General features: G+C 40.8%; 2 protein-coding genes across 3 annotated transcripts in view; both read left to right on the top strand.

Moving 5' to 3' along the window:
- Positions 1-4,360, top strand: part of SLC17A8 (solute carrier family 17 member 8) — a 29,996-nt gene extending 25,636 nt beyond the window's left edge. The window contains exons 10-12 of the mRNA XM_075099486.1: positions 362-472; positions 1,850-1,977; positions 2,588-4,360. Coding sequence (XP_074955587.1) covers positions 362-472; positions 1,850-1,977; positions 2,588-2,926 — 578 coding nt within the window. The 3' untranslated portion in view covers positions 2,927-4,360. The remainder of the gene's footprint in view (positions 1-361; positions 473-1,849; positions 1,978-2,587) is intronic.
- Positions 4,361-22,729: 18,369 nt separating this feature from the next.
- NR1H4 (nuclear receptor subfamily 1 group H member 4) overlaps positions 22,730-22,941 on the top strand; it is a 40,820-nt gene continuing 40,608 nt past the window's right edge. The window contains exon 1 of one of the 2 annotated variants that reach the window (XM_075080158.1): positions 22,730-22,820. The gene's annotated coding sequence lies outside the window, so the exon portion shown is untranslated. The remainder of the gene's footprint in view (positions 22,821-22,941) is intronic. The other variant, XM_075080153.1, reaches the window with a different exon arrangement.

Below are 22,941 nucleotides of genomic sequence, written 5' to 3'. Positions count from 1 at the left end.
ACCATGAGAAATTGAAGGCAGGAATTTATTTTCTCCTTTCCCTACCATGTTTGTGTGTTTCTGAATTGTTCAGAGCTTTGCACACAGTTACTTTCTCATTGTTCCCTTGTACTGTTCAGTGAGTTAATGTCACCAGTTGCTTGGGTCATTTACACAGCAATGAGGAAAAAAGTATATTCTCAAACAATTAATATTCAGGTATTTCTGCAAATCCACAAAGGTGTCAAGGTTGTTCAAGAATAGCTGTAAGATATAAAAGAATTTTGTCTCATTTTAAGTTGCTATTCTGGCTAGACTTTATTGGTATCTCTGGACCAACAGTAATTCAAATGTAACTTACTCCCATGTGTTTCATTTGAAGGCTTTGGGATGGAAGCAACCTTGCTTTTGGTGGTTGGTTATTCTCATACAAAAGGTGTGGCTATTTCCTTTCTGGTGTTAGCAGTAGGTTTCAGTGGCTTTGCAATTTCAGGTAAGAATTAGTCTTATTATTGGTTTTACTATTAGTGACAAAAGTGATGTTATTATCCTCACTGTTACTGTCATCATTTCTATTATTGTTTGCTCTTAACGTGGCTGCTTATGGGGTATTCTCTATTTCTTCCCATATCAGAAATCATTTACTTCAGTATCTATGAAATGTATTGCACTTAGGACATGAAGCTTTGCAAGAACCTGCTCTTTAGTGACTCCAGTTTACATCATCTTTGGGCTGTTATTTTCTAATATACTTTTACAGTGTCAGCCACCTTTTCTTCTTGCATAAACAGTATCCCTAAAAGGAGAGAGGCAGAATTACTCTGGAATGAATAGCTTCTCAAAGGCTATCAGTTGCAACTCCTCTCCCAGCCCTAGATGCCAGTTTCTGCTTTCTAGGTCAGTCCTCTCTCTGTTGTGTCCTATAACAAGCCCTTCTCCAGAACAGCTGTTTCTAACACTTTCTTGGGTCTCATCAGTCTCAGACTGACTTTTGTAGCTCCACCAGTACCATCATTGTTAATAAAAAACCCTTTTGTTATGAAGATGAAAGGCCATCAGCTAGCAGACTGCCAAGAAGATGATCTACTGAGCAAATTGACCAGCAAAGTAAATGCTGGTCTTCAGTTGTTTCAGAATTATGCAGATGGGAAGTAGTTTTGCTACTCAGTTATGAGGTGTGTGCATAGCAGGCCATTTCTATCAGCAAATTTTATCGCAGGATTTTCCCAGTACTCAACTTTTTACTGTATTTAATCCCATGGGTTTGGAATTCATCATTCTTTCTTCTGATCATCCATAGCTCATACAACTAATTTTCATTACCTAAAGCAAGATAATTATCTGAGCTGATTTTTACTTTGTTTTTATTTCTTAATAAAATATGTACCCAGATGATATGCTACAGTAAGGGTAATTAGTTTTCCTACTGGTTTATATTCTGTTTTTTCATCATGTTGTTAAACTGCTACTTGAAGTACCAGCAGATGTGTACTAAAAACCACTACTACCTAAATAAAAAGATATCAGACATTTGATAAATATGAAGCATTCATTCCTTAAGTAAAAATGTTTGCTGAGTGCATTGTTTCAGTATGAGAAGATGGGAAGCACGGATACTTCAAATGAGGCCAACACAAACTATACAACATGATCCCCATAGGTGGGGAAAAATAGGTTTTGAAAAGGAATAGAGAGTTGTAACATACCTTCTACCCTTATCACCAAGAAAATACTACCCTTCTTTCTCATATATTTTGTGATGGTGTTTCCTACCTTTTTCAGGGTTCTTCAGCCAGAATGGCTGTAGAAAGACCTGTTGGCCTGGTAGTACAAAGCTGTATAGTTGACTGTTATCTCTCATTTGTTGTAGGATTCAATGTGAATCACTTGGACATAGCCCCACGTTATGCCAGCATTCTGATGGGGATCTCCAATGGTGTGGGGACGCTGTCAGGCATGGTGTGCCCACTCATCGTTGGTGCAATGACAAAACATAAGGTAACATTTCTCCATGTTTTCTAGTAAAAGGATTAGGTAATGTAACAAAAGTTAAGACAGTTCGAAGCATCCTTGGAACTCCATTTCATCACCGATCTCTGCAGCTGTTTTCTGTTGTTGCCTGTTTTAAACATTCGCTTTTACAATATCACAGGGGTCAGGTTCTCAGCTATCATAAACTAATTATCTGTGCAGCGAGATATTATTTCATACCACCTGAGGCTGGATCCCTGCAATATCTCCATACTACTGGGTAATGCTTACAGGACATGGGAAACTTCTCTACAACACATCCTTGGCAGGATTCCTTAGCAATCACTTATCTACAATAAGATTAACTTATAGAAATCCCTGCATTTCCAACTCCATGAATATTTCACATGCAAGAGAGGAACATCACTGTGAGAAAAAAAAATTCCCATGTTTTAATTATTAACTGCTGTTAAAAAAAGAAATCTTCACGATGACTCTTATAAATCATTCTATTTGTAACATCAGGAATCAAACAGTGATCATGGTCATTGTTCAATATGTGCTAATTCATGGTCTAATTAATAGAGTAATATTCCTTTTTACTGCAAACTTAATGAGGTCTGCACCATTCTTTCAGACCCGGGAAGAATGGCAAAACGTCTTTCTGATCGCAGCCCTGGTGCATTACAGTGGAGTGATATTCTATGCTATCTTTGCTTCTGGGGAGAAGCAGGAATGGGCTGACCCTGAAAACCTCAATGAAGAGAAATGTGGCATAATTGATCAGGATGAACTAGCTGAAGAAACAGAGATGAACAATGAAACTTTTGTAAGTCCAAAGAAAACGTACGGTGCTACCAGTCAAAACAGTGAAATACAGAGAAGGGAATGGAAAAAGCAAAAGCAAGTAACTCAAGACATCGAAGAACAGACTTCTTACTATTATGAAAATGGAAATTTTCAAGATTTGTCATAATGCTTGAAATTGTAAGGTTTGTATAGCAGCTACTCCCATCCCCCCTTCTGCCTAGCTGCCCCAAATCATCTGGTATCCACATTTATTTTCTTATTCAATTGTGTAACATCTGGCCACGTGGCTAGATGCGACGGGTGGTAGTTCCCTTCTAATAGCATGGAAGAAGGCTAACAACAATGGGACTGAGAGAAGTGATACTAAATCCTTGCTCAGCCACTGTATCCCCTTGGGAGGGGCTCCTGCACCCATTAGGAGATGACCAGCCCTGGCACAAATCCTGCCTGGTGCAAGCCTATGACCGTAGGACCAAGGAGTGTCCTCATCTTCTCACCTGAACAAGAAAGGATAAGGTCATATCAGGCAGTGGATCCACAGTGATATATGTAATTACTGGGACTCCAGTGGCATGAAAGTCTGCCCTGAGTGGCCCTGCTTTGCCTTTTTAGGAATCCTGTATGTTGGCATTTGAGCTGCTTAGCCCATGTCAAACTGCAAGCTCATGCTGAAAGAAAAGCAGTTTTACTGCAGTACACTGTAACTGATTACTAACAGTCACTCAATAACAGGAACATTAACAGGAACATGTAGCAGAGGGGGCACAGTATTGCTTCAACAGCTCCTTCAAATTGATTGACAGTCTGCTTTATATGCATAGCCCACAGAGTCTGGATAAGGCAATAAAATGGATACTTGTGAGATTTCTCCTCCCCCCCACCCAAGATTTTGTGCTGGCATGAAATAATTTTGAATACAAAATCATCGTTAGTGATGCAATATTATTAATCCTTATGAAAGGAAATCTTAGTCCTGTTGGGATTAAGTTTCTCACTCAATTAATTATTGTGAAGTAATTTAAATATATTTTTCTAGTATTATACTGATAGAGTTCTGGCCTCAAGACCAACAATCCTCTTTTAGGTGAATAAGCTTACTTACACGAGTAAAGTCTTTAGTTCTGGATCTGTAACATTTCAATGCCTCACTCTTACTGTTGCTACAAATGAAGTACTGTACCATTTGAGAGTTAACAGCGTATGTGTGTCTGAAAGTAATTTTATTTTGCCATTGGTATATGTTTGAGAGTATAAAGTGGCTTCAGCCTTATTCTACCATTTTTAGAATCAACCAGTGAAGCATGCTGTATCATCTCAAGCAGTTAGCTGCAACTCAGAGACTCATTGTGGCATTAATACTCTTTTCAGAATTGAGATTTTCAGTAAACTGTGATTTAATTTGTCTTTCATTATGATTACTGCCTCATTAAATTCAAGTGAAAGCTCTCCTGTCTAGCCTACGATGTGCTTTGTGATGTTTTAGTATTATTGTTCTCATGTACCATATATAGCCACTGTGATGCACATGAGATTTGAACATTTCTAATATGCATTTTGTTATTTTGTTGAAGTTCAACTGAATACCATGAGTGGAATTACACTTGTACTTTCATTTGAATCCATGGATGATTTATCTTCCCTTCAAATGTAATTAAACAGGGACACCAGGAAGTTAGCTGATTCTTTTTTCATGTGTCTGGTTCCTTTTCTACCCAGCAAAATCCAATCTACAACTATATACAGATGAGAAGTAAAGTAAAGTGAATGGATGCATGCCTAATTTGACTCCAGTGAGGATTTAAAAAATCTTTATCTGCAGATAATTTAATGATATGGGTATTGTTATAGTACAGCTCAATCCTACCTTGACACAATGCAGGTTATTAATAAGCTACTAAAAAAAATATAGCTTTAGTCTGTTAGGACAGAAAAACAATATTTTTTCAAAATTCTAAGATTCAGTTTAGACTAGAGTTGCTTATTTCACTACTGAAGTTTGGAACAGATATAAGAAAATATCTTCTTTCTTGCAGGTTATAGTCAACATTTGGGGATTTAAGTGGCAGGATCTTGAGTCAAATGTTCTCACCAGTATATCAGAAAAGCTGGACTAGCTGCTGTCAAACTATTTTGCAATGTCCACCACATCTTATGAAAGAGAGAGGGCCCCTTTGCATATGCGCAAACCAAAGAGCTTCTTCCTCCCTCTCCAACCACATAGCATGCATGTAGTTACTATAGGAACTCTTAACAAGGAAAATAGTATTATGAAAAGATTTAATATAAGAAGCTGTATAAATATAAATCTGGCAGAGAGGAAAGAGTAAGAGAATCAGCTGGCCTTAGTAAAGAGAAGACCAGACAATGGACTATTCCAGAGTCAGTAATGCTTTCTGAGAAGAAGCATGATTTTTTCCAGTAATGATAAAGGGTAACTTTCCTGTCTCACTAAGAGGAACACAAAGGGAGTGAATGCTGTTGTTATAACGAAGAAGTACAAACATCCTCAAACTCTGGGAAATGGCCAGCCAGCAGGAGACCTCAGTTGCCTCTGTGGTGAAAGTAGCTGCTGTTTCTTACTGTTATAGACATGTGTCACAGCTGTCACAAGTGACATATGATACAGTGAGGAGCTCAGTTTAGTGGGTTCATTTTGTATCCACAGACTGCACTGATTTAGTTCAGTGGAAGTTTGACTTCAATGGACATTTGAGCATTATTTAATTCCCTGAAAGAAATGGTTTAAAAACATTTGGACAAGCTTTTGCATTTAAGTAAGTGCTTGCTTTCTTTTCTAAATTTAACTGCTTCCAGAGGCAGAATATCATCTGTGACAAGATGAAGTTATGCACAGACCACGATGCTTTTCCAGGCAATCACAATCAGATGTTTGGGTTCTCTTTCTCCCTTTCCTTTTCATCTGTTTAAAATTGTTCAGGCACGTTGCATGAAGTGTAAACATTAGCACTGGTTGGAAGTTAGTTTTCTTTCCTGGAAATCTTTGTTACTTAATCAACTCTTTGATCTAAGCAGTCCCTTCCACCATACTGTATGACCAAGAATAAAGCCAACTTATTAGGATCAAAGAGACTTTGTAACTCCAGTTTTGCTGGATGTCTCTGTCTGCAACCTGCCCCAACAGCCTTTCCTTGTGGGATCTGAGAGCGTGCAATCACTGAGCGTGTTTCTGCTAAAATTGTATTCTTAAAATATGTTAGAATTTGTAACATTTAAACAACTGGACAAACATCTGGCATATCCCAACCTGGCTCCAAAAAAGTGATGGTTCTAATGCTGGTGGATGAGAATAACTCAAATTATGTTTTATAAGGAGAAATATTAGCTTGATTAAACTTCATTTATTGTACTATTTGCATATTTTTCTGTCCCCATGTCCAAAATAACTTTTGCATATTTTCAAATATAAGACAGTGCTCATACACTCAGAGTTTGATTTGAAAATGGCTTTTTGATTGCAGAAGGAAGCAAAATTTGGTTTATATTGGCAAAGAGATCTTAAGGAAGCTAGAGGAAGAGTCAGCTCTCCATAATGTGAAATGGTAGGATAGGCCACGGAATATTAAGTCTGAGAAGGGAAAAAGTAGGACAGTAAATCTTAGGTATGTGTTCAGTGTTGTTATCTACTGGTCTTTATTAACACAGAAAGCTGCAGCTTTTATTTCCTTGACACCTGATGTTTTCCAGGCACTACTAGCAAAAGTTTATTGGTAAGTAATACTCCTCTTATATTTATGTAAGAATTGAACAAAATGTTCCTTATAGTAAGAAAGGAAAAATTAATGACAGAAGCAATGAAAATTCACCTAAGTAGAAACTTATCCAGGGAAACAATCACTTGCTCCAAAAGAATATACAGACTTTTGGGTAAAAAAATATAACAAGGGTATCCAGGTGTTAGCAAAGTGCCAGGAGGACTCTCATGTGTGTAACATAATTAATTTGAAAGTAGCAAGGCAAAAATTAATTCAAGACCATGCAAAATGTGTCATAGCTTCACATTAATATTTCCAGTTACCTCCTGTTTTCAGATAGTTATAGAGATCTTTCAGTTTAGTCATTATTTTAAGGATTTTTTTAAAGGAATATTTTGTAAAACCCAGATTTCTTATCTTATTTTTCTTCCCATTTTCCTTTAAAGACTTTCAATTGAAAGAGCTATTAAATGATTTGTATTTTAAGAGGGAGGAGTGAGTATTTCTTGTGGTTAAAAGAACAGAGAGGGGAAATGAGAAAAAGAGACAGCAAGTTGCAGCTAAGAGCCGACGCAGACAGAGGGCTGAGGAAGGATGAGAAAACAACTTCCAAATCCTGGAAACAGAATTTGGAGTCTTCTAGGTATTTGAGTTAAAAACCTACAGGATGGGTCAAGACCTGATATTCTGCATCATCCCAAGATTTGGGGAGTTCACTCAGGTCTCATTTTAAATATAAACTCTCATGAAATCAGGAATAAACAAACTGACAGATTAAAACCTCCTCATTCTTATGTCATCCAAATGCTTATGTTGGATTAGATAACACTACTACCAGTATAACATTATGGCAGCTCTATACGCACATGCAGAAGACAAGCTGGTAGGATTCTTTGTAAAAATGCTTTTAATTACTCACATACTGATATAAACTATTTATTAAGTTCCATTTGATAAGAATGCCTAGCTGTGACAGGAAAAAGTGTTTATACTGCTTAGTGTTTTTTACAGCTCTTCTATATGCAAAATTACATATGTAAAGAATGAAATTTATGTAAGAAATATAGTAAGATTGCAATTCTTCGTGCTGAACTCTGTTTAAAATAACATAATGAGAGCCAACACATTTTCCCCCAAGAGCATATCCTTTGGATATTTCAAGTCTCCATCATAATAAAATCTTGAGCCATTTGATTTGTTTCCCCCCTCATTTAATTAGTGTATTCGATATCTGCAGCAGCCAACAGACTACATTTGTTTATGTATAACTGCATTTATCTGCTCAATAAAGTCAGTGCTCAGACTCTTTAGGCTTAATTCTATCTGCACAACAAATTCAGAGCTCCTTTGAGGAGGTCATGCCTGTTTTGTTAAATATGTGTCAGGAAAACACTGGAACTCATGAAAAATAAACCTCCGTTGGCTCAGAGCTGTGGTTGCCCAGTGGTGTCTCATGGGTCTTTGGAGCACCAACCTCATGAAGACAAGAACTTTTGTAAACCAGGAAATATGTAAGGTACCCAATACAGATAACTCTGCTCCCAGGAGCTGGCAGTCATCACCAGAAGCACCATGCCAGGTGCTTTCTTTCTGCTGGCATAGCTGTAATGAACAGCAAGGCAGAAGTCAGAGAATCTTACTGATGCCGTGATTAAGACAAGGGGAATGGGACTTGCTTTTGTTTCAGGGAGGGGACTTCAATCCCATCTGTTTGTTCCCTGTCCTCTCACCAAGCGTGTAATCAAAAGAAAGATGTCTGTATGTCCTGAGAGACCCAGTCTATTTCCTGACAGTGTTCAGTTCTGTAGTTTGTGCTGGTAGAAATCTGCAGGTAGATGGAAGCAGCTTATGTGTCCCTGGTGATTCATGGTGGGCAAGGAAAAAATCATAGTACTAATGTGCAACTCAAATTTAAATGTGAAAGACATTAATGCTAAGGACAAAAACAAGTGAAGGACAATCAACCTGAATGGGTAGAATGTTACTCCTGTGGAATAACACTGCTGTATGGAGCAGGCAGAGGCAGCTAGGATTAACCCCAGCAGGTAGGTTTTACCTCAGCAAGGGAATGCAATACTCTCTGTCCTGCACTGTTCACTCCCATTTCCCATTGCTCTGTGCTGGCTGCAGATTCACCTGTTACAGCATTTTGGGCATAGTACAGAAAAGAGCTACAGTTGCACTGGACCTTTCTGGTTTTCACATGTGGTTTCTCCTGACCCTTGCTAACTCATGAAATGGTATGAGACCCGAGGCTGACACAGAGTCAATACTAGCAAGGGTTTGCTTTTTAGCAAATTCCCGTGGTGTTTTTTCCCAGAAAGAGGGACATTTTGGGCTGAGGTTCCTGCTTACAGCGGCAGCAGCTGGGCCATGGCAGGTAGCTGAGGTGTTACCCTGGCTGGCCAAAGGTCAAGGCCACGCTGGCCTGCTCTGCACCCTCTGCTCTGCCAGAGCACAAGGGGAAATGTCACACTTTGACAGAGCTGGAGAGCAAAGTCACTGACAAAGCTGGGAGGGAAACTAGTCAGGATCCCGTCCCCTACCCTTGCTGGATGCATTGGTTACAGGAACTGTTGGAGCATGAGAAGCAGCAGGTGTTTCTAAGTAATTTTCTGCATCCTTCATCCACACTTTTACCATTTCCAAGCAACCACTTCTATCCCAATTTCATTAAAAGCTGTGTGCAGCTTAAAATGCCCCTTGCTGACTGGCACCCTCTGCTGTTATATTTCCTTATGACAAGGAGCAGCCCACAGCTAAGTCCTTCTGTCTCCCAGGCTGCATCCAGAGCCAAGTGCCCATTCTCCCCAGTGCTCCCAGTCCATGCCTCCCTCAGTGCTCTTGAGCTGTACCTTTGGTCCATGCACCCCTCTGCACCTAGCCCCCTCCACCTGTGGAGTGGGAGGATATATTTTTTATTGCTGTTATGCAGGAGCTTGAATGAGTTCAGCTGGCTCTGGTGGCAAGTCTCCTCCTTAATACTTCAGAGTCACCACAAATTGCAGCATGCATAAGGCAGGGGTGAGGGCAGGCCCCAAAGCCCACTAACCTGCTGGGTCTCTCACACCATGGCTCAGGCAGGAAGATTATCTAGCAGTTGTCCTTGAGCACTTTTGTATCTTTCAGAGAAAGTATGGTGCTGACTCATGCCAATTATTGGGAAAGACTTCCCCAAAGTTTAACAAAAGAATCAGTCTCTTCAAAATGGCACGTAAGAGAAGTTTGCTAACAAGTTGTTCTCTGGCTTGTGTCAATGGTTGGGATTGGTTTTCGAGGACACAGGCACATGTTAGTTTGAAAAAAATTACAGGATGTTTCCTTCAGCCATCAAGCTACTGCAACAGCTGAAGGTCAGCAAATCCTCCAATGCAGCACACCACACATGCAGTTTTCTTCATCAGGAACGGTTGGTACAAATCCTTCTGGGTAGCATAGCATTTCCTTCAGTAATACTTTTGTTAATGCTTCCCCCCAGAAATTATGGAATAGCTAAAGATGAGCAACTGAAATCTGTCAAACTCATGCAGAAATTGAGTTTCTGCACCTGGTGTACCCCCAAATTGCAAGTAGGCTTCACATTTTAATTTATTTTGTGATGCTACATTTCCTCTGAGGAGCTGGGATTTCTGTAGCTGATGCCTTAGTGAAAGGTACCCAGGTTAATTTTGTTACTCCACAACACATCACTTCTTACAGCATCACAGAAGAGTTGAGGTTGGAAGGGACCTCTGGACATCATCTAGTCCCACCCCTCCTGCTCAAAGCAAGGTCAGCTAAAGCCAGTTGCCCAGGACTATGTCCAGCTGGGTTTCGAATATCTCCAGATGTGGAGACTCCACACCCTCTCTGGGCAACCTACTTCAGAGTTTGACCACTCTCAAAGTGAAAAAAGGTTTTTTCATATGTTTAAATAATTTTTCCTCTATTAATGCCTGCTGTCTCTTGTTCTGTCACTGGATAACACTGAGAAGAGTCTGGCTCCATCTTCTTTACTTCACCCCATCAGTTATTCATACATGCTGATGAGCGCCCCCTTGCACCTTCTCCAGGCTGAACAGTCCCAGCTCTGTCAGCCTCTCCTCACGTCAGGTGCTTCAAACCCTTAAACATCTTCATGGCTCTTCACTGGACTTGCTCCAGTAAGTCCATGTCCTACTTGCACTGGAGAGTCCAGACCTGGGTCTGGCAGTCCAGATGGGTCTCACCAGGGCGAAGGCATCACCTCCCTTGACCTGTCTGCAATGCTCTTCTTAATACAGCCCAAGGGGCCGTTGGCCTTTTTTACCATGAAGGCACATTGCTAGCTTATGTTCAACTTGTTGTCCACCCAGGATGTCCAGGGTCTTCTCTGCTAAGCTGCTTCCCAGCATGCCTGCCCCAGCGTCTACTGATGCATGGGCTTATTCTTCCCAAGGTCCAGGATTTTAATTTCCCTTTGTTGAAGTTCATTAAATTCCTGTTGCACCATTTCTTCAACCTGTCAAGGTCCCTCTGAATGGCAGCACAACCACCTGGTGTGTCAACCACTCCTCCCCTCCTCCCAGTTTTGTATCATCTACAAAGCTGTTGAGGGTGCACTCTGTCCCAGCCTGCATCTTATATGAAGATATATCAGTCCCAGTATCGACCCCTGGGATATACCACAGATTAGCACCTCCAGCCAGGCTTCATGCTGCTGATCCCAAACCTTTGAGGTCAACAGTTAGGCTAGTTTTAAATCCACCTCACTGTGTACTTATCCAGTGTGTACTCCATCTTGTCACTTACGTTGTTATGGGAGGCAGTGCTGAAAACCTTGATAAGCCACGCTCTCCCCTTGCTTGCTGAGCCAGTCTTCACATTGTAGAAGGCTATTAGGTTCATTGCCTCCTTCTTCAAGATAGGAGTGATATTTGGTTTTTTTCCAATCATTAGAAACCTTTCCCAATTGCTATGACCCTTCAAAAACAATTGAAAGTGTCCTCACAGTGACATCGGGAGCTCCCTTGGCACTTTTGGTACATCCCATGGACCTATGCATGTCCAATCTATTTAGATGTTCCTTAAGTTAATTCTCCTCCATGGATGGCAAGTATTTCTTGCTCTGGACTTGCACACTGGTCTCAGGGACCTGGGATTCCTGGATGCTGATCTTACCAGTGAAGACTGAGGCAAAGAAGGCATTGAACACCTTGGCCTTCTCTATGTCTTTAGTCACCCAGTCCCCTGCCCAGTTCAGCAGCCAGCCCAAATTTTCCCTAGTTCTCCTTTTGCTGCTGATACGCCTTTAGAAGCCTTTCTTGTTGCCATTCACATCTCTCACCAGATGCAATGCCAGGTGAGTTTTGTCTTTATTAACACCACCTCTGCATGGTTTGCATGATCTATATTCCTCCTAGGCCACCTGACACTGCCTCCACCACCTGTATGCTTCTTTTCTATGTTAGGAGATCCTTGCTCATCCATGTACACCTCCTGATGCCTTTGTGTGACTTTGTGCTTTTCAGGATGGACTGTCCTTTAGCTTGGAGTATGTGATTTTTGAATGGTAACCAGCTCTTCTGGACTTCTCTTCTCTCTAGGTCCATGTTCCATAAGACTCTTCCAAGCAAGTCCTCAGCAGGTCAAAGTATGTTCTCCTGGTGCAGGGTTATGATCCTGCTTTTTGCCTTGTTTCTGCCTCTTTAGATCTTAAACTTTGCTATCCCACTGCCACTGCAGCCAAATCTGTCCATGACCTCATGATCCCAAGAGTTCTTCCTGTTTCAAAGAATCTGGTCCAGCAGAGCATGTCCTCTCTTCAGTTCCTCAATCACTTGTTACCAGCTATGATCAGTTATCAGTTATTAACAATGAACTCCAGAAACTACCTGGATTATTTGTCCCTGCTGTATTGTGCCTCCAGCAGATATTGGGGTGGTTAGAGTCCCTCATGAGGACCACAGGCTGCACACGAGACTTCTTCTAGTTGTCCAAAGAAGGTCTTGTCTACTTCCTCTTCAGACAGTCTGTAAGAGATATCCACCACAACATTGCCCTCATTGGTCTACCTCTAAACTCTCAGCTGGCTCAATCTCCATCCCAAGGCAGAGGTCCATGCATGGTTGCTGCTCTCATGTACAGGGCAATTCCACCTCCTGGCTGACCTGGTCTGTCCTTCCTAAAGAGCCGATATCCATCCAAGGCAGCACTCCAGCAATATTAGCTATACCAGTATGCCTCCGTGACCCCAGTAATATCAGACCCCTGCAATTGCACACAGACCTCTAATTCCTTTTATTCCCCCCAACAAGCTACATTAAGGAACATCTAATTTTTCAGCAGGAAGTGAGTGAGTATCCACCATCTGAAGGCAAAAATGGAGGCACCTCGAATTTTCAATTAATTTCTAAAACTCTGGGCTAGGAATTAGATTGCTAAAATACTGTTAAATTGTAATATTAAGTGGAGGGATCAAGAGTGAGTACAGGAAAACAGTGCCTTTTCACACCTCAATTATTGCCTTGAAGTAGTCCAAGGTCAGGTGTAAAGTGAGTCAAGGTCTCATTTCATTTTAGCACCTGCTGGCTGACATTCCTATTACAGAAATCATCACATCTCTGCCCACATTTACTGGCAATTTCAAAAAGAGAACAACTGTATCTGGGCTGTTATAGATCAAGCTTTTCCACTTGAAGAAATGAGGAGCAGTATATTTACAGAAAAAAGATTTATTACATTCAAGAAGCCTAAAGAGTCTGGTTAATTACAGTTAAATTCCTGGAATAAATTGACAATATTCCAAACAAGACTTTATCAGCATCTTTGCAATACAGTCCATTTTACTGGCACGCCGTTCAAAGGTTTCTGTTGCAACTCATATTTAGGGGAGTTACGTAAAACGATGTAGGAATGAGTGACAAAGGTTTTATTTATTTCGTATTATTATCTGTTGACTTTTAAAGACCTAAGTAACAAGACAGGTTAAGCAATAAGTCAATGATTAAACTGATAAAATGAGTATCAACTATGCTAGTTTTAAAAGAGATTTAGAAAGTATGAAGTATAGAAAACATATCTCTGAGTTGTACGGAAGTTGAAGCACTAAGATTTTCAGCTTCAGTTGTATTTTTCTGTTCTACTGCTTATTTACAGTCCCTGATATTTATTAACTATCTTCTTTCTCATGCAATTTATTTTTTTTATAACCTTTAATGCCAGAGGAGAGGTGTATGTTTGGTAAATGCATTTTTTACATAAATTTTACAACATGACCGGGTCATGCTTTGTCAAATTTTCCTAAAAGTTTTAAGAATTGATGTTTCTTCCAGCAAACATTTTAAAATATAGGGGTTATCATGCTATATCAGTGACATTGAGGTCTTGCATAGTTCAAGGTTACAGTTCATCACCTTCTTGAATAGCAGGTCTGTCACTGGGAAAATAGCAGTTCCCTCACATTTTCTAATTTTGACTTATCTTTCTTGGACTAAATTGAAAGCAGTAAGAGCTAGGTATACCCTTCCTTGGCCCTCCCTGCAATGAATTGGATATGCAGAAAAAAGAATGCAGTTCCAGGGTTTATGTACCTTTCCAGGTTGTTATCACATATCCAGGAGAAAAATATTTTCTGTTTTTAAAAACTGATGTTGCTACATGGTGTTTTTTCCTCTATCAGTCTTCTACTTGGCAGGGTGGACATCTATTGTCTGCACATTAATGAGACACAATCTGAAATACAGCATCATGTTAGTATCCGGGTAATTTCCATGCAGAAAGGAATCCCTTTTGTTGTATTTACATGAGGATGACTTTCTGGCAGCATGCATTACATGTGCAAAGTCATCAGTTTAACAACACTAGAACAGCATCAGTTGTATTTAATAATCATGTAATTGCTCCAGTATTTGGTACCTTTGATGCTCCCATCAACTTCTGCTGTGCTCATAATCAATAGATATTACAGGGGAAAGACTATGGGAAAAAGAATAGGGCATGATTTTTGCCCCTCTGTTGTCAGTGACATTAATGTGTTTGTTAATCACATCTACAGTTTCTGTTTCCTTTGAGTAGAAATAGTAACACTTACACATAGATAAACACATATGTTTCAGCAAAAATAATTTCATGTATAAGTTTGCTGCAGCTAAGACTCACCTGTAGTCCACACAATAACCAGAACAGCAGCTCTCTAGTTATTGGTCATCGGTGCTGTCTTGCTTTAATTTTTCATTAAAATCTAGGAGATTAGAAACTGGAACTTCATTCTCCATGCTACATGGAGGTTGGTTCACATGGGCTGGAGATGTTTTTGCTAAGTAGTTCTGTACGTCAGAGTTGTTGGTAGGGCTGCTCCTGATTTCTGCTGGAGCCCAACACTGCCAGTTCCTGCCAGACTGAAGAGTTAACACCACAGCTGGTGCTCAGTCCAGCCTTTGCTCCAAAGAACTTCCTAGCTGCTGTTTCTGTAACAGTAACATCTTCCTTTCCCCATTTGCCATAGTGGTAATCAGCTTCTCTGTCCAAGAAATGCAAATATGGCTAAAATGGACTGGTGAAACACAGGGACCAATCTCACAAGCTCTTGAGAACTTATTCCACCGTGGGTTAGCAGCTGAGAAATGGCTGTCTCCTGTATAAGCATGGCTCTTCCTCTTGGTGGGCAACTCCATTGCTGAGGGGAAATATCAGTTTTGGCGGAAGCCTTGTAAATTCAGAGAGTTATAGCCACAGTCCCCTACTAGCTTGATGTAATTTTGAGGAAACCTTGAGGGAAAGGATAGAAACCTCTGATTTTGTTCTGTATTTGTAAGGAGCCAGTGCAGAGGGAGGAACAATAGCTTATGCTGCTGGGGAGGTGAACTGCCATGCTTTGAACTGAGCTTTGCCCTTTTTCACATAAGTTGTCTCATCCTACATACCTATTTAGAGAAGCAGTTCAAGCCTAAATGTCATGAATTTATAAGACTCCCTTCCTTGTGAAGGTTTGGTAGGAGGTGTCACTAAAGACAAGAAATAGAACAAGACAAATTTCCCATGCATGTAATTACTCTATCACTATTCTCTAGATAACCTGTTTTGTTATACCTTTTCCGTTGTGGGATGAGATGGAAACATGAAATATATCTGCCAAGTGAGATTTGAGATAAATGAGGGATCTGCCAATGCAAATGATTCGTATTTTGGGATATGACCCAATTTTGGACAAAGAGGGCATTCAGATTAGGTTTCGATAAATGAAGCTCTTCTTCAGATTGAGCCCAAGTTAAGACTTCTATGAGATAAATAACCTCTGCATTTCCTGATTTGTGTTATTTAAATTTAATAAACTTCATATCGCATTTAATTTCTTTCTTTCAAAAAGGGAAGTAATTTTTTGTTTTCACAATGCAATGATGTAAACTGAAGATTAGGAAAGAAAGCAAAATAAACTAAATTCTTTAATTCTCCCAAGAACTATTGTTTAACACCCCCTTAACTTCCTCTTCAACCACCCCAGTTTTCTTTGGCCTTCAGATCTCTTTCTCTCCTCTGTACAGACTGTTTTCTAGGTGGAAACCAAGACGATCTGACTGAATAGAGCCCTAGTACATGAAATAAGGATCCTCTGCCCAGTTGTCTGTGGTCTCCCTCACTCTCTTCCATTTCACCCTTGTGTTTCTTCACACCCACTACATGGGAACTGCCTGCTTACTTGCTTGTAACTGGTAATTATGGCAGTAAATACCTCATGCTTTTTGCACCTCCATGGCTAAGAATACAATTGTCCTAAGAGAGCCGTGGCCATTTCAGAGCTCTTTGCTATGATTTGCCTAGGAGCTGTGCATCAGTTATCCCACGATCTTCCACAATGAGGTGGGAAGGGCCCCACCAACACAGTCATGGCTGACTTTGTTGGAATTAAGCTGGAGGCAACTGAAAGATCATGTGATATACTTTCTCACTTTTCTGAGTTTGGCAATATCTCAGCTATGTCCAGGACCCAATGTTATCTAATTTCCAGCCCCTTTCATTTTTCGTTAGCTGGGTGGAGTCATAAGTGCTCTTCAGCTGAAGTTGTGTCATTGACTTTTTAATATCTCCATCTCTCCAGTGCAAGTTGGACATTAAGGGTCTAGTTCTGCTGCTGCTCCTCCTGCCTGCCACAACTGACCATAACTGTGTTTACCATTTGCCTAAATTCTAGTAGGGAACAAGGAAATGCCAGCAAAAGCTTTGAGAGCTGTTCTACATCAGGGTCCTGAGGACACTAATAGGCTTTAACAACCCTGATCAGCCTCACCTGGGGCCTCCCACACACCCTGACCGTGGGCTCAGGATGCTATTTAAGCTCAAGCCCCGGCCTCTAGTGCTGGCTTGTGATAAGTTAGAGGTGTGTTTAGTGGTGCCTCTTTATGTTGTGGCTCACTGGTAGATTCCTTCACTCCTAGGTGAATGGCAGATGTAAGCTATAGCCTGCATTATATCCAGTCCTGCCTCTGCTCTGCCTCCTAGGTGGACCTTGGGCTGATGCTGCAGGTAGTGTGCCTCCAGTCTGTATCTCTTCCTGTTGCACTTGGCTGATCCCTGGATGGTCCTGGTCCTGATTCACCACCTTTCCTCCTCTGGGCCTGTTGCTATCAGCACTCTGGCCCCACTCAAGTACTGCTGGACTATGGCCTGTTAGTGGGGGTATCCTCAGCTCATGGCCTCACGGAGCAGTTCTGCTCCTGTTCTGCCTTGATGTACAAGTGTCTCTTTTGCAGAAGGAAGAAGGTAACTTCTTCCAAAGTGAGTCCTGCATGATTCCTTGTAGCCAAATCTAGGTCCTCCTCCTGGATGTATAGATAGGTGTAATGACCTTGCCATCAGCTGCTGAGTGTGTCATGTCCCCCTGTTCCTTGGGTGGTCATGGAGTTCTTGGGGTGGGATGGGACAGTTTCCCTGGGCTTTGCTCTGGGTACTTGTCTGGGGTCTGATGCCTGCTCCACAGCCCTCCCTCTCAAAAAGCAATGAGAGCAGTCATCTGCCTGCAGTGCTTCAGGGCACAGTAGAGCTTCCTCTGGAACAATAGAGTATAGAACTAAGGGTTTAAAATGCTAATAATGACTCTGGGTTGCCAAATAACATTAGCAGAGGCTACTCCTGCACCTCCAACGGCTTACGTCATCCATTTCATATGATGTCTTAGACTACAATAGCTTTTTGTTAGCTACTGAGCTAGTCTTTTTAAACGTCTTTCTTTTTCCTTGACACTGGACACAGAATGAGAAATAAGCATGGGTTTAAAAGCTTGCAGAATTAATTTACTTAGTGTGAATATTTTAGCAATTCAAAAGCCCATCTAAAAATATACTAATATTTATTTTTTTAATAATACTTCACTCATCACCTTTGACATCTGGTTTAAAAGAACTCCTTATTAATGAAAGGACAGCGCATTCATTTACTGGAAGAGATCAACATGTCATAATATTTTTCTCTCTCCAAATATTTACATAAATGAAGACTAACCCTTATTGAACTTAATCACTATCATACTGAATAACATCAAAATGTCAAAAGGAAAAAACTGAAATAATAAAGTATATATTTACTCCAAGGCCTCTAGGATAACTTCTTATCAGCTAATACTGTACTAACATATTTAACTTAAAGCTGGGATTCCTCTAGGAACTTTTAAACTTGTAACCCCTAGCAGGAGGAGGTGTGGTGGGAAGAGCGAGTCATATCAGTACCTTAATTAAAACTTAAAATAATAAGAGAGACTCTAATGTGGAGTAAGCAGAACTTATTTATAGAAAAACACACTCTGATTTTCAGTTGAAGTCATCTAGGGGGAGGTGGACCAAGTTCCCCACGCTGAAGTTTAGTATCTGAATCTGTAGCTAATTCTACATATGCTCAGCTCTGCTCTTGCACCCAGGCAGTAATATGTAATATGGTGTCTTGTTAATATATATGCTCTTGCTAGAGCATGTCGGCTAACTATTAACTGCCTGCCATCAGGAAGGAATCCCTGCTCTTAGGAAAGATTGTTCCATGTCATTTTACCTTTCATGTCACTCCATTTTAAATATGTGAGTGATAAAGACATAATATTGGATTTCATTGGGGCATAACATAGGATTGTTGAACAAATTTTGCCCTATTCAGAAACTGAATGATCAGAGCAACTTATAAGAAAGAGGCTCTGAATAATGAAAGGTTTATCCAATAAACTAAACTAATCTTAAAAGCAGAGTGTCCTGGTTTCAGCTGGGATAGAGTTAAACTTCTTCGTAGTAGCTAGTATGGGGCTATGTTTTGGATTTTTGCTGGAAACAGAGGTGATAATGTGGAGATGTTTTAGTTGTTGCTAAGTAGCGCGTACACTGGTCAAGGACTTTTTCAGCTCCCCGTGCTCTGCTGGGTGCACAAGAAGCTGGGAGGGGACACAGTGGGACAGCTGACCCAAACTGACCAATGCGATATTCCATACCATATCACGCCATGCTCAGTATATAAAGCTGGGGAAGAAGAAGGAAGGGGGGACATTGGGAGTGATGGCGTTTGTCTTCCCAAGTAACTGCTACGTGTGATGGAGCCCTGCTTTCCTGGGGATGGCTGAACACCTGCCTGCCCATGGGAAGTAGTGAATGAATTCTTTGTTTTGCTTTGCTTCTGTGCGCAGCTTTTGCTTTACCTATTAAATTGTCTTTATCTCAAACCATGAGTTACCTCACTTTTACTCTTCCGATTCTCTCCCCCGTCCCACCAGGGGGGAGTGAGCGAGCGGCTGTGTGGCGCTTGGTTGCTGACTGAGGCTAAACCACGACAGAGTTATTCCACCACTTTTGAAATACAGGAGAAAAAAACCCAAAGACCTTCTAGAGTTAACTTACTGAAAGTTTGCAGCCCATTCCTTTCCTAGCTTTTTAGCTTGTACAGGAGCAGCCTAATATATTAAGATTACTTAATTATCTTCATATGCTAAATCTTATTGTAGGCTGGTGATAATTTTGGCCATCCTTTAAGAAATTAAAAGCTTCATTCATTAGAGTGGTGAATAGTGATATTTCTGAGAGTAAGAAATGCTCAGTCTGAGGAGACAGACCATGGCCCAAAGTGGTGTAGACGATGCGTGCCTTCTGTGTAGCAGTGATAAATAAGGGGTGCTGCAGGGATGAAAGAAAAGCTGCAGGTGACTCTGCTGTTCAGTGCCAACTGTTTATAATCAAGTTGGGAATGTAACCGATGGTTTATGCTCAGGCACAGTTTGGTTCAGATGAGCCCTCAGGTGTCTGCAGTACTATTCATGCTGGAAGCCGTCAGCATGGGGGAAAAGAGGTTCTTGAGCACAAGCAGGACTCAGTCAAGACACATGTCCCTTGGCCTATTAAACAAACACAGCCCCAAAGTGTCTCACTAGTTGTGATTGGTTGTCATCTGTCCATTGCTGCTGGAGTTCCAAGCCACTGGCTGTGGGTAGGCAGAAAGCTGTCCAGCTGTTGACAAGATTTTCTATGCCAAAAAGAGAAGGTACTGGTCATTTGTGGGTGTATTGTTTTCATATTTTTTTAATGTGTGGTGATGCATTCATAGGGGTGTGAAGAGAAGGAAATGTTGAATACGAATGCCCAACCCACCTCTTCTTCCTTTCCCCCATCTCCTCTGTGCTAGATTTTTCCTATCCACATTTTTGATGACCAACTACTTTGTTGCCAGGATTTGTCTTGTCTTTCCATGGCTGAGGCCTTGGAGCTACCTTGTCAGTGCAAGTGTGGGATGGTGATTATTTCAGTGGAGAAAAGGCAAGGTAGCAGGAGGAGCAAACAGGAGCTACGACAAAATCTCCAATTCTTTCATGGATGTGGAGTTTATGAAGTGGTATTTTCTAATCAGAGAGATTTCTAGCCCTGAATATTTCATATAGCCCTGTTTTTGTAGCTGAACATGTATTTGCAGCTGAACCATGTATTTGCACTGATAATGGCATGGATGTATTTAGGAACACGTGCTTTTTTAATTTACAGAAGTAAAGTTAATGTTGTCTGGAGGAGTTTTTGAATGCCAATTTGCTGAAATTTTAAAAGCCAAAGCATGTAATGCTGTCTTTAAAATTATATTCTATTTTTAAGCAAGTGGATTTGAATTTTTTCCCTTCCTCTTAGCTCCCTTGATGCTGTGTAGGCTGTCTCTTGTAACACTATAGAAGATATTTTTGATTTGCTCTAATTCCTTTCTGTTCAACTTTCATTTGCACATCAGCCACAATAAAATATGAACACCTGGCTTGAACTAGTAAGGCCAACTGTTGTTGCTACAGGCAACATCTCCTCTTTTGATTAGGTGGATTCTTTCTTTGCTTTTTCCAATAATGTCTTGAAAGTGTTGATTAGTGGACAAAGCACTACTTTGCCACTTGCCTCTTTATTATTGTAAGGAAGGGAATAATGTTTTAATGCAACAAATTCATTAGTGAATAGGGGTATTAAATTTTATTTCCTTTGTGGTAAGCTCTTTGCTGTCTGACAAACAGCATCCACACAGAGGAAAATGCTTTTTGGGGAAGAACCTCTATTGAAGGTTTGTCTTTAGGGATTTCTAACTAGCAATTGCTTTGTGCCACCAATTACCCAGGACCTGCAGCAGGAGGCTGAAATCTGAAAAAGATTTAAGGCCTTCAGAACTAGCTGAGAGATAGAAAGCTCTGTGAGACTTAATATGACATTTGTTGTACTTCTTGGTTCAGCCTCTGCTGCTTTACCTAGTGAGGGACAAATGCCATCACTGGCCTCAGGATGACCAAAAAGATAGGCGGGTTTTGGCATGTGTTTCCTAGGCACCGCTGGAGTGGACTTTTACTGGAAGGTGTCAGATGGGACACTGGCATATTTGGAGTTGTGGAGACCACCTGCCTCCTGTGGGTAGAGCTTTTTGGGAAGAATTGTCTTACTTGAAAGTACTTTGTCAATTTTTCTAACATGGATTTGTAAAACAGAAATCTCATTGTTTACAGTAGTGATGGATTTCAGAGAATCAGAAATGAGGACTGAGAGAACCTTAGGCTTAAATGTACCTATCGTGTGGCCAGTGCCTGATGGAATGAACTGTAGGCATAAATCCCTGAAAACAGTACCCCCATGGAAGCACTAGTGTCCAGTGACAGCCTTATGGAATCATTCTCCCATTGATCTCTTCAGAAACCTGTCATACCATGCACGTTTGGCTGGCTACCAGGTGAATCTGCAAGAGACAGAACACATGACAAAGACCCTTAATTACATTTTAAAGGGAAGGATAGAGAGTTTTTGTTTCCTTGATATAAGCTTGAGGATAAATATAGCTTTCTAATTTATTTTTTTCCTCTTAAACTGAGGGAAAGTGAGGTAATTTTGCTCTTGGATAACTTCATGGCCAGCAGCTGTCACCTTTCTCCTAAAAAGTACTTTGTTTGCTGCCCAATGCCTCTTTTTCTGGAGCAGGAGGTACAGCTTGTATCTTGGTGTATTCACTCTTGATCAGACAGTGCAAATATGTAGAGAAGGATGGAGAGCATATATCATGTGGCAGACATGAACTCGCTTATAAATGATGCTGCTAACTGTCCCCTCTGGCTGAAATTCACTTCAGTACCCCTGCCAGATTAACTCATCCCCACTGGATATGTTTAGCAATGCAAAACAGGGAATTGTTACCCTTGCTGTGTAGACGGGATGTTGAAACAGAATGGCCTGGATTTATTCCACTTTACTTAATTCCTCTGTTGGGTAAGTGGGGATGTAGTTGTTCAAGGTCCTGTTTTGGTCAGTGGGAAGAGATCAGCATTTTTGGATGCAGTGCAGCCCACCCAGGTTGTGATTCACCATCTACAGGTACCAATTTCTTCCCCTTATGCACAAAATGTGCATGAGTCTACTAGGTTTAAAGTTAAGAGTCTGTTTCATGCCTAAATCTTTATGGGATGAACCCAAATCAAAATGATGCAGTTAGTCAGAGAGTGTGGCAGATCCAGGAACCAAAATCCAGGAATCAAAAATGTACATGTGCAAGGGAAGTGTTACAATCAGCATCAAGGTACTATCACCCCACATTTTGAGCCAACTTCCCCCCTGCACACAGCCAGAGTATTAATGAGCATCTCAAGTCTCTGTGCTGATGGACAAGCTGGGATTCACAATGTTTTAATACCGACTGTGTTTGGAGAGTTTCGCAAAGAAAGAATTGTTAATGAGTAATCCTTGTCCATTAGGGCACTGAGCCAATGAGCCCAAGCTTTGATTCATTGTGTTATCACTACAGGCTTCTGCTAAACCTAAAAAACAAAACAAAACAAAAATGTTCCTGTGCGAGAATCGTTAGGATACTGAACTGAGCGCAGAACTGTCTTACATCCTGCCGTCCCCAGTCTTCCAGAAAAGAGCAGTAAGTAATAATTCCTTAAATTGATAGCTCTAGCTGTTGTGTAGTATAAAAACAATTTTCTCACCTGAATTATTTAGAGGATGTTAATGGATTTTTGATGAGGGAAAAAAAAAAAAGGATT

Source organism: Phalacrocorax aristotelis, chromosome 1, assembly GCF_949628215.1.
Source record: "Phalacrocorax aristotelis chromosome 1, bGulAri2.1, whole genome shotgun sequence".
NCBI lineage: Eukaryota > Metazoa > Chordata > Aves > Suliformes > Phalacrocoracidae > Phalacrocorax > Phalacrocorax aristotelis.
Note: the sequence above shows the minus strand (reverse complement) of the source record. Positions and strands in the feature narration are given on the sequence as shown.